The sequence below is a fragment of the Adiantum capillus-veneris genome, chromosome 9, assembly GCF_014529385.1.
Source record: "Adiantum capillus-veneris isolate H3 chromosome 9, ASM1452938v2, whole genome shotgun sequence".
Classification (NCBI taxonomy): Eukaryota; Viridiplantae; Streptophyta; class Polypodiopsida; order Polypodiales; family Pteridaceae; genus Adiantum; species Adiantum capillus-veneris.
This window is the reverse complement of record NC_140939.1, coordinates 97,869,380-97,884,360: the sequence shown is the minus strand read 5'-3', so window position 1 is coordinate 97,884,360 and position 14,981 is coordinate 97,869,380. Positions and strand designations below refer to the sequence as shown.

Below are 14,981 nucleotides of genomic sequence, written 5' to 3'. Positions count from 1 at the left end.
GTCCATTCTTCTTTGGATTCATGTTGCATAGCTTCTTCGTATGATTCTGGCTCTCCAGAATCTGAGATCAAGAGATGGTTGAAGGAAGGAACAAACCTTACTGGAGGTCTACCTGCTCTTGTAGATCTTCGGGGAATAGGTTGAGGCTCCTCATTTGGTTGATGTTGTTGCACATTGTCACCGTTTGCAGTCCTTGAGTCTTCACTGTCCTCAAGCTCCATGTACTCATCACCTGTTTCTTTTGTTTGTTTTCTTTCCAAGTAATCTTTGTACATATTTTGTTCGTTAAAAATTACATCCCTACTCCTTAAGATTTTACCATCTTCAGGATTCCATAGGCGATACCCAAAGTCTCCTTCTCCATAGCCAATGAAGAAACAATTTTTGTACTTTGCATCTAGATTTGATCTTAGGCTTCTATCTATGTGCATGAAAGCCTCACACCCAAACACTTTGAGAAATGCATAATTCACCGGTTTACCTGTCCATGCCTCTTCTGGAACTCCCCCATCCAATGCCGTTGAGGGTGACCGATTGATTAAGTACACAGACGTACTTACAGCTTCCGCCCAAAGCTCAAGCGGTAGGCCTGCATGTAGCCACATGCTTCGTGCTCGTTCCATGATTGTCCTGTTCATCCTTTCCGAAATCCCATTTTGTTGAGGTGTCCTTGGGGTTGTCCTTTGCCTCCGAATGCCATTGCTAGCACAAAAGCTTTCAAAAGCTTGGCTGCAATATTCGCCTCCATTGTCGGATCTGAGGCATTTAACCTTGGTACTTGTTTCATTCTCCACAAAGGCTTTCCACCTTTGAAATATGGAAAATACATCGGATTTATTCTTCATGACATAAACCCATGTTTTTCTAGTCGCATCAACTATGAATGTTACATAGTACAATGAGCCACCAAGTGATGGTGTACTTGCAGGACCCCAAACATCTGAATGAACCAACTCAAGTTTTTTATTTTTTCTTTCATTTCCTGATTTTTGAAATTTTACCCTCTTTTGTTTACCATAAACACAATCTTCACAGAACTCTAAGTCCACTTCTTTTAAACCTGGTAGAAGCTTCTTTGTTTGAAGGATTTGCATTCCTTTGGCACTCATATGCCCAAGTCGGTAGTGCCACACCGCACTGTCAACTTCTGTAGTTGCTGCACAAGCTGAAGGTTGCGTGCTAACAGTACACAAGTAAAGTGTACCGACTTTTTCACCCTTGGCAACCACCAAAGATCCCTTTGAGATCTTCCACCGTTTGTTTCCAAATGCAATGTTGTGACCTTCATCGTCCAATTGTCCTGTAGAGATCAAATTTTTGCGAAGAGAAGGAACCTGCCTAACATCTTTAAGCTTCCATTCATTTCCGTTAGTAGTTTTGACAGAAACTGTACCTTTGCCGACAATCTCACAAGCTTCATCATCTCCCAAGTATACATACCCAAAATTACCTTTGGTGTAGTCTTGGAAATGTTGCTTGTGTGGTGTCGCATGGAATGAAGCCCCGGAATCTACTATCTAGGAATTGGACACATTGTCTAATGAGAGAATTAGAGCATCTTGCTCTACTTTACCTGCCACATTGGCCTCCGATGTTGGCTTGTTGTCTTGAGACTCTGTCTCCTTCTTCTTCTTGGACCAGCAATCCTTCTTGACGTGGCCCTTCTTGCCGCAGTTCCAACATTCAAGAACTGACTTTGTGCGTGACTTGCTCCGTCTTGAGCGATCACGACCCTTTTGGCTTTTGAACCTCTCCTTAGGCCTTCCTCTTGTTTCCACTGATAGTGCAGCACCTGATGATTCTCCTGTGCTTCTCCTTCGCATTTCCTCGCTTAGGAGAACACCCACAACATCATCAAACTTAAGAGTATTTGTGCCAGAGATAGAATTACTTACAGCCATCACAAGGCTGTCCCAACTATCCGGTAGAGATGATAGTATAAGGAGAGCTCACACTTCGTCATCGAAATTGATTTTCACTGATCGAAGTTGACTTATGTTTGTGTTAAAGTCATTTAGGTGTTGTGCAACTGAACCATTCTCTGCCATCTTTAGATTGAACAAGCGCTTCATAAGAAATACCTTATTGGATGCCGATGGTTTCTCGTAGAAGTCGTCAAGTGACTTCATCAAGTCCTCCGTGGTCTTCATCTCCGAAACATTGAAGGCCACCGTTGACGCCAAGCTTAACCGGATTGTTCCCAGTGCCTTTCGATCAAGGACAATACATGCTTCATCTGCCATTGTTGCGGGCTTCTTCGCAAGACCGCCTAGTGGCAAATAGAGATCCTTCTGGTAGAGATAGTCTTCAATCTGCATCTTCCAATGTTGGTAGTTTTTGTAGTTGAACTTCTCAATCTTGAGCCTCCCTTCCTCCGCCATAACTCCCACTCAATTCAAGGAATCCTTTCCTTGAGATAATTTAGCTACGAGCAAACCTTGCTCTGATACCAGTTGTTAGGAAATAAGACGTAGCTAAATAGATAATTGAGTAGATTACTTAATGGACAGAGACAGATTTATATACACGAGATTTTAGAGTAGAGAGAGAGAGAGAGAGAGAGTACACACGATATACGTGGTTCACCCAATGTGGGCTACGTCCACGGGAAAGTAGCCACTCAATGGCTTTAGCACTTCAAAAGAAGAATTAGTTTACAAAGGGATTAAACCCTTGATAGAGCTCCCGCCTTGCTTCACTCTCACCACCTCACACTCACCTTGTTGCATCAACTTCACACTCACCTTGTTGCATCAACTTCACACTATGAAATGTGTGTAGAAATGGTCTCCTTTTATAGGCCAAAAGGGCTGCCCTCTCTTATGAGAGACAGCCATGTGTAGCCGCCCTTGTGCGAATAAGTCCAAATCGGACCCTCCAATCCGCCCATGTGTGGCCGCCCTTGAGAAGACAAGTCCACTTTTGAATTCGGCCACCGGTCATTGAATTCGTCCACCGGCCACCGGCCATTGACTTCCGACCACCGGCCACCGGCCATCGGCCATTGACTACTGGCCACCGGCCAACCGATCGGTTGTTTTGTGACCACTTTCCGGCCGCTGTCCGGCCATAATATGCCTTGATTCTTATCCGTGAAAATTTTGGTTTCCGGTGAGTGATTTTCCTTCACGCACGATGGCTTCTCCTCATAATGGGGGCCTTACAAATGTGCACTTTTACCACAGAAAATTACAAGGGTAAATCAGGCTCCATACTTAACATCTCTAACTCTAGCTCTGCCTCTCTCTGCCTCTCTCTCTCTCTCTCTCTCTCTCTCTCTTCACGACTGTTCATTTCAAACGGATACATGCAAATCCGTTGTTGCAGGGGAAACGGAGAGGGGGGGGGGGGGGGGGGGGAGGGAGGGTTACAAACCACTCCCTCTACCTTAGCTATCCATTATTCCATTGTTTAGCCTTTTGAGTTTTTTGATGAAGATTTTTAATTTATGCGTCTCTTTATTTTGTAGTACTTTTAAATGTTTATTAATTGCATTTTTTAAGTTCTCTTTTAGTTAAAAATAAATCTAGCACTCATTGTCATTTATTCTCTTTGAACTTAACTTCATGTAATTTTTATTATGGAATTTAGGGGTTTTCTAATGATTATTTTTTTAGAACATGTGACTAAGTAAACAACATTTTGCGTATGAAGGACGTCGACTGGGATGATCGTGGTTCTCTTGGAGGCCCTAAGCACAATCACTGGCTCAAGGAAAAACTCCCTTGTCCTTGCGCCAAGTGCAAAAGGGAAATCCTTCGCTTTATGTGCATTGCCTTGGAGCAAATGAAGAACGAAGCGCTTTGGCATCCTCGAAAAAGCGCTCAGAGAGATGAGAGCGTGACTCACCCGTCGCTTGAGGAGGTGCCCCATTGGTCTGTGTTTGGTGGTGGTGCATCGGCGCGCAAGGTTGAACAGCAGAGGCAAGAGTGATTGGGCGATCGATTTGGGTGCACCGCATGGTGATCCTCCCATTGGCTCTACTTTGGCAGCTCCTATGGCATCTATCGTGGAGCTTCTCGCGTGGCATGCCAACCACCACTCAAATGATGGAATTATGCATGTCCCTGCCGATTCATCTGCATGGAGGCACATCAAAACTCAATGGCTAGAGTTTGGGTTGGAGCCTTGACACTTGAGACTTGGGTTAGCAAGTGATGGTGTCAACCCCTTCGGCACTAAGCCTACCTCATGGAGCACTTGGCGTGTGGTAATCGTCAACTACAATATTTCACCATGGGAGACAACCAGGAAGGAAAATGATACTTCTTTTCTTGCTTGTGCCACGGAAGTACAAAGTGTCAAATATTGACGTCTACCTCGAGTCCCTCATCGAGGAGTTGGATGAGTTATGGAGAGGCATTCCTATTGTGGATGTCTCATTTGCAAAGGGGGGGAGAGAGGCCATTGTGAGGGGAATCCTTATGTGGACTATACACAACTATCCTGGGCTTGGAGAGATTTTTGGCAACCCCCTTTCCTCTCTCTCTCTCTCTCTCTCTCTCTCTCTCTCTCTCTCTCTCTCTCTCTCTACCTCTCCCTCTCTCCCTTTATTTCACTTATCTCTCTAACGATATGATATGTATGCAAGGTTGTCCACATTGGGGCACAATGCATGTCCTACTTGCGAGCCATGTTGGTGACGGAGAGGCTTGATTCCTTGTGAAAGGTAATCCATCCAAACAACCATAGTTTCTTACCCAAGGGCATAACAAGCACAAGGCTCCAACAAATGAGAAGACCCTCTAAAGCTCACGATGACAGATTGGGCAATCATTTGGGAAGAACACCACAACAAAAATCCGTCTCTGTGTCCTCCACTAAAAGGTATGTCAAGGTATTCCATATTTTTAAGGCTTCCATATTGGAAGAACTTAAAAATACAACACCTCTTGGATCCCATGCACATATTCAAGAATGTAGCCCAAACACTATGGGACCATATTATTGGCAAGAAGGACTCTTTGGGTATGAGGGAGGATTTGAGGCTTTTAAACTGTCTACCCACCTCTGCTACTCCATGTCGTGCCCCAAATGGAAATATTGTGCTTCCTAAAGCACCATGGATGCTAGCCAAAGAAGAATTAGACAAGGTGAAGGGTACCATTGCCTCTATTCGCACACCAACATGATACATAAGGTCACTAAAGGGACTTTCACAAAAGCGAAGAAGGGTGGAAGCCTTCAATTGTATGGGTTGAAGTCCATGATTGGCACAAGATACTTCAAGTAATCTTCATAATCCCTATTCTATCTATAGTTTGTGTGTATGACTTTCACTCACTTTCCCTTCCCTTGATTTACATTGTAGTTCATTCTTCCAGTGAGTATGTGTATATGTCCGGACAAGAAAGTCAGCGACGCTATTTTCAAACTAGGAGAGCTAGTGAGGTACACCACAAGACTCCACTCAACTACACCCTTTTTATGTACACAATAATTTAAACTAGCACTAAGTGTATCCTTGTGTGTTTTCTTGCAGATTTATGAGCTCCAAGGAAATCAAAATAGATGTTATCCCTGCTACTCAAACGCTTCCAACAGAAACTGTGTGGGCCATTGAAGATTCATTTCCTCGATCGGTCCTTCTTAGTCAAATTCACCTCTTGGTTCATGGGGTGGAGGAGATCGCTATATGTGGAGTAGTGCATGCACGAGGATGTTCTTCTTAGAGAGGTTTTTAAAGACTCTCAAATATTTTGTGCGGCTACGGTCTCAACCAGAGGCATGCATGGCCGAAGGGTGGATTGTTCAAGAGGCATTTGTTTACATATCAGAGTATTTGGCACAAGTCGATCCTTCAAAGCCTCGCATGTGGTCAGATGAGGAAGATGCAAGGATGACTTCACACTTTCCAAGTGGAAAGGGGAAACTACTTAACATGGATATGAATCTATCGCGAGTGGTCAATAACTTTTGTATTCTCAATGCAAAGATTATGAACAAGTGGGTGGACTTGTGGACAGTGGCAAAGGCAAGGCGTTTGCAAGAGAGAGAAGCATGGAAACAAGCACATGGAGGAAGGAGGGCACCCCCAGTGCCTAGACACGTTACATGTTTCCTAGATCTCATTAGTGCAGAGTGGATTCATGAGAGAATGACCAAGGCAAAAGGGCGCGGAGAAGACATCACCAGCAAAGAATGGGAGTATGCACAAGGCTGCATACCAAAGGTAGAGTACTCATATACCTAAACCATATTATAGTTTTTTTTCTTGAAATTATCTTTAATATGTATTTAATAAAATATGTTTTTGTATTTGGTAGTGCCTTTCCTTTAACTCTATGTGGTCAAAGGGTCGTCACATTCGTATGCGCCACATTGAGACGAGCGTAGAATCACCATGGATCATCATGGGCAACTTTGACACAGACAGTGATGAAGCCAGGTATTGCAGAACTATTGAAAGGATACTAAAGGTTAACTTTTGAACCTTTCATACCTTCATCTTTGAGTGCAAGTGGTTTGCAAATGTGTCTAGACGACATGAGAATGGCCTCTACATGGTGGACTCTTGTGTGCATCACACAGGAAGGGTTACTCACTTTGAGCTTCTCTTTTAAAGGTCATCTATATCCCAGCAACCCACCAACCAAAACTTTGGTTCGTAATTCCCGTAACACCCCGGGGAGAACCATTTTTTCCACTAAAGAAGTGGAGACCATCTTCGATCCTCTTCCACCTCCTACTTTGGATGCGGTGGAAACAGAGGAGAGAGAGGTCGATCAATCAAGTGTGGCGGCTGCAAGTCTTAGCAAGGATTATTGTCATGATGATGAAGATGATGAGATGGAGGATGACGAACTCAAAGATGATGAAGCCAATGCATCCACAAATGACAGTTCCGTTTCTCTCTTTATCGATTTAGGATCCATGGGCTTAGAATTGGGTGATGCCTCATGTAGAGATCTTTTGGAAGATGATTCATAAACATTTTGCAGGTATGAAGTTTTTTGATCGTGTAATCCATTCATCTCTCTCTCCCCCTCTTTCTCTCTCTAGATCTGGGAACATGCTCAATTATGTTAATCAATTGACAGTGATTACTTTAGTTGTAACCAAGTGTAATCTTATTATCCCTCTCTCTCTCTCTCTCTCTCTCTCTCTCTCTCTCTCTCTCTCTCTCTCTCTTCTATTTTAAATTTGAAAAGTTTATACAATATTCTTTAATTTTTATTGAGAGGAGGGAAACACCAAAATTTGAAGAGAGAGGGGAAGGGGGGGATGTTTAAGCCAGAATTTGAAAGTTTAGCGCTGAATTTTGTAGTCGAAAATAAACATGGTAATAACGACGCGGTAATACCGACGATAATAAATACGGTAACTATCGCGGCAATATTTTAAACACAAAAAAAACCGCCCGCCCTCCTCTTTCTTCTTTCTCTACCTGAGTTTGCACATTCTCTCTACAAAACGCGATAAAAGAGCGCAGTAAACACTTGGAGATTTTCATAGTGAGTGGGACGAGCCCTCCCCTGACAGCGGCGGGCGGCCAGGTACGTGTTGACCATCAGCTGGTTGATCACTGGTCTCTGTCAATGTACCAGCCTGTGCATCCTGTGTATCTGGTTGTTTGGCATGCTCAGCCTTGGGAGGCTGCACATGCGTTGTGGGTCGAGGTCTCCTCCGAGGACAGGCCTTTGCCATATGGCCCATCTACCTACAAATGAAACACTAGTTCGGGAGACTCAAATACTTCACACTCTGTCTGATCCATTCCCCACTCACCCTAGATGGCAGTACCACCTTGGGGAGGGAGTGTGTGTCACGAACGAGAATCCACACAGTAAGTAGAGTTGCAGCCTTAGCCACAACTGAAGCTATCGTGCATAGAGACTCCAGAATTGTCCCAAACATGGAACCAATCATGGGTAGGAAGGGATGATACTCTCGCCTCACTCCTAGGAAATAGACCAAAATCTACAAGTCAGTCTCCTCCTCAAGCACATCTGTAGTAGGGTCAAAATCGTGATGCCAACGTTGGAAGTAAGCTTGACCTTCTCTGATGCCAAGTGGGCTCATCGATATCACCTTGGTCGTCACATCTACAGACTCGAACTCGACCTGGTATTACCCTCTCCCGAGGATTTGGACATCACTGATCTTTCCCACATCGGAGAGATGGTCCTGTAGTAAATCCCGAACCTCGCCTCGACTGGGCCGAGTGCCAGTGATCTTACAGATAACCTAAGTGGATTTCATGCGCTCCACTTCAGTCATCAAGCTTGCTTGCTATTCTCAGGAAAGAGCAATGCGAAGGGTCGGCTCCGCGGTGTCGGGCGAGGGGGACTTCAGTGGAGTCCCTTTGAGGTGGAGCAAAAGTCGCCATTCTATGTTTGCTGCTCACTCGAAGAAGAAAAAAATAATGCGAACCTCCCAGAAGGCTGCATGGATAGACTCCTAAGAGCTTAACTGTTGGCAGCACTAACACATGCTACACCAATTATGCACCAAGCTGTAGATGTGCTATAGTGCACAATATTTCCTTTTCATTGTATAGGGCTTGGGCTCATTTAGGAGTTCCAAAGTTGTATGAGTTTAGGCTAGAGAGCTCAACTTTATCCCAAGTTGAAGGGTTTGAGGCCCAACGCTATAAGAGCCCTATGCTTAATGAGAAGTCATTCTTGGGTGAGCTCTCCTCTTTGTAGAGTAGATGGTCATGAGGCTCATGGGCTTTCTATGCCCATGTAGCTCTTGATTTCTAATAATCAATTCCACTTTCTTTCTTATTAGTCTTCTTTGTTTGATTATGTGGAGTGAGATTGTATTAGTGTGATGGTAGATCTCTAATTCCTTTTTTGAGTTAATCTATTATATCCACACCATTGACCATGGTGTGTGAGGGCTATGCCTTCCTTCTCTTCATCTCTCTCTACAAGGTGCGGTTAGTGTGTGCACACGTAGTCGCATTGAGGGGTTGCCACCGGAATGGACACATTAATGCAGAGTAAGTATGTTAATTGCATGCTTGTGTAGTTGTGATTAAGAGTTGTGAATAAGAGTGATTGATGTGAGAGGTTAATTTCAACCGCATGATTGTGTGCAAGTGATTAGTAAGTAGGAATGTGTTTTTGATTAGAGGAAGCCCTTTCCATGGCTTCTCTCTATGATAAGTAGAAGGATCCCTTGAATCCTCTATGTATATACATCTTAGGCTCGTTCTTCCATGCCCTAGCTGGGTTGCCGATCCACGATTTGACAATTTTGTGGGTTGCGGTTAGGTCATGCTACTATGCATCCCTACATTAACAGAGAGGTTTGGGGGGGCGGGATTATGCGGGAGCGCAAGGGACGGACGGGCGGGAGAGCTAGGGACGAGCGGGCAGACTGAGGGCTGAGGTGGGCTGAATGCGGGCTAGGGCAGGCTGAGGGTAGAGGCGGGCTGGGCGGGCTGCACATTGGCTGGCTGCAACGCTGGCAAGCAGCACAGAATGCACGACAGGGCAACGTGAGAGCGGGTGTTGGGGGGGGGGGGGGATAGCGAGGGGGAGGGGCTACAGGAACGTCCGCAGAGGGAGAGGTGTAGGCAACGGCAACAAGTTGTGCTTTGTTTACATAGACTTCTGCATCAACTATCACTATGGCTTCTTTCTATTCACAACTACTTTTGAGGTCCCTTAGGGACACTTATCTCACAATGTAAATTGGACTACCTTCACCCTTGGGGTACTAAGGCCTTTAGAGGCCAAAAAAGATTGAACCCTTTTCCTTCTCTTTTGGTTTTCTTTCCCTCTTTAATTCTCAAGGGACCTAGGAAGATTCTTATTAAAAAGACATGGGTCCAGACATGTGTCTCAATCTAGGTTTATTCACCTCGCGTGCATCCTCCATCATGTCAATCACGGTCTATGACCTGCCCTACAACAAATCCATGTTATCCCTGCTCTGAACATCCAAGCCTTCCACAATCACTTCTACTACAGTACACCCATCGATGCTCCTCCATTAGCCAAAAAGTGTATTTGTTAGCATCACGGCCCTAAATATTTTCCTTCACTCTTGTGCATAAGCCTGCACTACCCTTCCACGATTTCCCCCTCTAGAATCTCACTCTCCGCTTCACTTGCTCATGACTTGGCTGCGTCCAACCAGTCCATGGCATTCTGAGGGAGCACGGCACAAAGGCAACAAACAAAAACATCTCTCTCTTTCCTTTTCCCCCCTCAAAAGACAAGGGTGGAATCTCCATCTCTGCAACTTGAAAATGCAAATGCTCCTTCTTCCCTCATCTCCCCACCACGTGCATTATCGTGGACTGTAATTTTGCAACCTGTCATTATCATTGCCTCTGTGTCGTCGCTAGCTCTACGTTGAGGATTACACCCTCTTGTTGACTCCTTGCATAGACCACCTACCAAAAGAATCATGGTCATCGATCCTTTTGCACTGCATGTCCACTCCCCTTCCCCCTTCCCAAAGCCTACATCTACCTACAGTAGAGAGAGAGAGAGAGAGAGAGAGAGAGAGAGAGAGAGAGAGAGAGAGAGAGAGAAGAGAAGAGGAAGAACAGAAAACGCCACAAAAAATTATCCTCTGTGTGTGTGTGTGTGTGTGTGTGTGATGATGTACTTTTGGTCTCGACTGCTCCCCCCATATTGCTGTAATATCTTCTCGTCGTGTGATGTTGACTCCTAATTGTTTAGGGTATGCTAAGGTTCATCTTGAGGGAGGTTCCGGATGGGGGTGGCAGCCCTACTAGTGGTTGTGGCATCTTCAAGATGTGCTTTGTAGCTTGTTATGCTAATTTAATATATGTCTCCTGGCTAGTAATGGTAGTGTATGGGTTGTATATTGGGTAAGGGCTCCCTATATAGCCCTGGTATGTTTTGTTGGGTATGTTGATGGATTCCATGGCTCGGTATGAGCATGGACTCTATTGTAATTTTTGGTTTTAATTCAATTTTCTCACATATTGTGAGTTTTGCAAAAAAAAAAGATGCATGTAGATGAACAAAATAGTGAAACAACTTATCCTAAACTTCCTTGTTCTAGGTTTGTTTGCTCCTCACTGTTAATAATTTCATTGAATGAATTATGCAAATTTACGTTCATGAAACAAACAAATTATCATAAGTGGCATTGACTACATACAAAGCGGAGCTGAAGATTAAGCTTAAAGTAAAGAAACCATGCTTTATATGAAATTTCCAAACAAATATTTTGTGAACTTGCATCCTTTATACATGTAGACAATTGTATACATGCATGCGTGCATGGCGCACATGCGTGTATGTACACACACACACATTGTATACATGCATGCCTCTGCGTGGCGCATGATGGCGCACATGCGCACACACACACAATGTGAATTATCATCCAACTTGCGATCAAATATGACCTTTGGGACTAGATGAAATATATTGCATGCTCTATGCATTGCTGATCAACAACTCTCGATAGGACTATGGATACTGGCAATTGAGAGTCCACAAAGTGGTTGGGAGAGAAATACATGTAGATGGGAGAGAAATATCTATAGGGAGTGGCCAAGATGAGACTCTGAGAGAAGAAAGATCAAAAGTGATCAATATCCGAGCACTCAAGTAATGTATGATGCTCAGACTCTTGAACTTCCAATGGACATACCTTGCATACAAAAGAAACTCTTCCTTGGTGGCCCAACACCCCGTTGCACATCTAAGGGACTAGGAGTTCAACTATATCATTGCTATGGAGTAGATTGTAGATAATGGGATACAAAGAAGCATGTAAGGCTAGGGTATGGCTACATACAATCTTCTCTCAACGAGAAGAATAAGCTTTTGTAATGGGGACAATATGGGTGGTGTAATGCATAAACTGCAAACCTCTAGATTGCTCCCATGCTGTGATACATTGGCAACATGATGATGAAGCTTAGGTGTGTTGCTTTCCATCTTCCAAATTGGTCACTTCTTAATGTCTTACATCCACCCAAAACTCAGTATTTTGCTTCATGAGAGAGAGAGAGAGAGAGAGAGAGCACGTATAGTTGGATATATCTATCATTACCCATTTAAATGGTAGATATAGATCAAATTTGAATGTTATTCATTATCCATACCGGGCCCCTTCTTAGTTTTGGTAGATATGGATCAAACTTATGTGAAAGCATTACATCATTGATCTTTTAAATAAGAAACATCAATCAAATTCGAGAAGGTACGAAAACCATGGAAGATTGTTTGGGATTTCAATTACAACTCAATCACAATACTCCTAACTCGAGTGTTGATGACTTGAGGAAATTATTGTCCAATACATCCCATTTATTGGTGCAAATACATGCTAAACTATTAGTAAACTACCATAGTGATCATAAATTCTCAATATGCGTCTTCCGAGGGTTAGGCTTCTAGAAGTTGCAAGCAACAGTGCCTGCATTGTCCTTCAGGTGTAGAGTACAACCTGAAACATCAGGCTTGCAAGTTTTCAATACACAACAATTTGCATATGCGGTCAATTGCCCTTCATTTGACTTGCATGTCACATATGCTGTGTTGTAAAACTCCGTTGTGCAGATATATCCATTGCAAGCTGTTGATGCAAACCATTACATAAGTTGGCCGATTAGTAAGTGATGGTGGAACACACTCATTATAAATTTTGCATAGACATTCATAAATGCATGCTTGCCATGAGTTTACAATATCATTATAAAGACTATATTTAAGAGAGAAACAAAAAGATACATTGAGACCTCTTAAATATATTTATTGACCTTTTGTGATAAAATATCAAAGACTTGAAATTTTGAAATTGGCCGTTTTGTCAAGCATATCCATAAATAATTAAGGTTTGCATGCTTGCAATGGGAGGGCAATTAGTAGAGGAAGGAAGGTTAATTAGGGACGTTAAGATGTTGAGTTCACGACATATATGACATTAGGAAGATCAATATGGTTTCTGAGGATTGCACTTGTCACATTAAATTATTATCTTCCCATTAATGGTTCTCGTAGGATTGCTCCCATGCACGAGCATGACAGGAAATTGTATTTTTTGGCTTTGATAATATAATCCAGTCACCATTCTGAGTTTTGCAACAAAAAAAAAAAACATTGCTCCCATGCTATCAAAATATAACGTTCTCTTCCAATAATAATAATGTGTTCCTAATGGTTTAAAAAAGTTAACAGGTATTGATTCTAATTCAAAGATTCCTTCAACAACAAAAAAAAATGATGCGTTAATCTATATCACATAACATCGGGCAATGACAAAGCACATAGATTTGCAACATCATTAGCCGAGAAGGACAGATGCAACATTGAGAGAGAGAGAGCGAGAGAAGAAGAAAATGCTAAAGAGAAGAGAAGAAAACATTAAAGGAAAAATGAAAGAAAAGAGAAACACCTCTTTATATAGATACAAAAGGTTTTTGGACTTTCCACCTTCATTTGTCTTTTTATTTTCTAAACTCACCCTTCACTTATACACTTAATATGTTTTGAAAGGAATTTTTTTTTTTCTGAGATTGGGGAGACCTAATGGTCTCTCTCTCTCTCTCTCTCTCTCTCTATATATATATATATATATATATATGTTATATATATATATATATATATGTTATGTGTGTCAACAAGATAAGAAGTCAAAAATAGAGTTGGCCTAACGGTAAAGACGAGGGGCTTTAAGTGCGTCTGCTATGGTTCAACCCCTACAACATGCAGGTGTGGTGTGTGCGTGGAGTCCCATAAAATTATTAGTGTTTCACACCAGAGTGCTACAAAAAAAAGAAAGAAGAGGAAAAAGAAACAACCTTTCAATCACTCCTCTTGTCTTGGCTTAAAATTCTGAGAAGCTACTGGAGAGAGAGAGAGAGAGAGAGAGAGAGAGAGAGAGGGGAGGGGGGCGGGGGATGGGGGAAAGAGTTGTTACGTGTGGCAACAATATCGTCATCCTGCAGCTGGAGCATCCTTCTCATGGCGCCGTTCTGCAACAACACCCAATTATTCCATCGCCATTCTAATACCAATAATTAAATGCAGAGCCTGTAGTAGATACTCACTGGTATTATTGTTGCTGCCGCTGCATCAGCCACTTGGGGGCAGGCGGGACCTGCTTGCACACAGACAACCATTATATATGCATGAGCATGAGAGAGAGAGAGAGAGAGAGAGAGAGCGAGCGAGCAATTGGGCCAAGGTTATTGCTACTGATTAAGGATTAATTATTCACATTATCAGAGCTCTTCGTGAACAATTAGGGAGAAATAGCAATTCACCTTGAGGGCAGAAGGTGATAACAAGCGCCAATACCAAACAGATGGTCAGTCCGGAAGCCTTTGCCATTGCCTGTGTGTGTGTGTGTGTGTGTGTGTGTGTGTGTGAGAGAGAGAGAGAGAGAGAGAGAGAGAGAGTAGACAGCTAAGAGGTGGGGCGCTCTTGCCGTTTATATAGTCACTTGTTGGCACATCATAATCTTGTTTAGTCCAAATAAAAACAAAAACCGGCGGGGTTTGATCCCAGTCCTGCAAACACGCGTAATCAAAAGTCTCTATATGAAACTTATCTTCTCCAAACCTTTCACATTTGATGTCTTTTTTTATAAATGGGCCAACCGGCCAATGACATTGTTTTCTCCCTCCAATTTGACATTGCTAACCTAGGGAAAATCTCCTGCATTTTGGCTCTTCCTTTTGGCTTTTCTTTGTCGACAAACAGGTGACTACCACTTGGACTCACCCCCTACTCCATTGTTGACCTAAATCATTTCAGAAAACACCAATGGAAAGTACAAAGTCAAACCTTGCCCATTTTTAAGTTTATTTTTAGCCTAGTTTTACAGGATTGGGCTCACTCACCCACACCCACATGTCTCAAGGGTTGAACCAGAGTGGATGCGCTAAGAACCCTCACCATTACCACTATACCAACTTCCTTTCAACAAACCTTGCCCAATTTTATGTCCAAGACTTGTTGGTTCCTAAATTAACATGTGCTAAAACTAGTCCTATTTTGTCCACATAAGAGCTGTGTCTCGCTGGATGCATGTAG

General features: G+C 43.0%; 1 protein-coding gene across 1 annotated transcript; it reads right to left on the bottom strand.

The window, feature by feature from the left end:
- Positions 1–12,145: 12,145 nt before the first annotated feature.
- LOC147450869 (uncharacterized) lies at positions 12,146–14,343 on the bottom strand. The gene is made up of 4 exons (XM_086520825.1): positions 14,210–14,343; positions 13,994–14,043; positions 13,864–13,918; positions 12,146–12,519 (listed from the first exon to the last, which is right to left on the bottom strand). Exons 1-4 carry the CDS (start codon positions 14,274–14,276, stop codon positions 12,338–12,340), a joined length of 354 nt encoding a protein of 117 aa, XP_086376951.1. The 5' UTR covers positions 14,277–14,343; the 3' UTR covers positions 12,146–12,337.
- Positions 14,344–14,981: the final 638 nt, after the last annotated feature.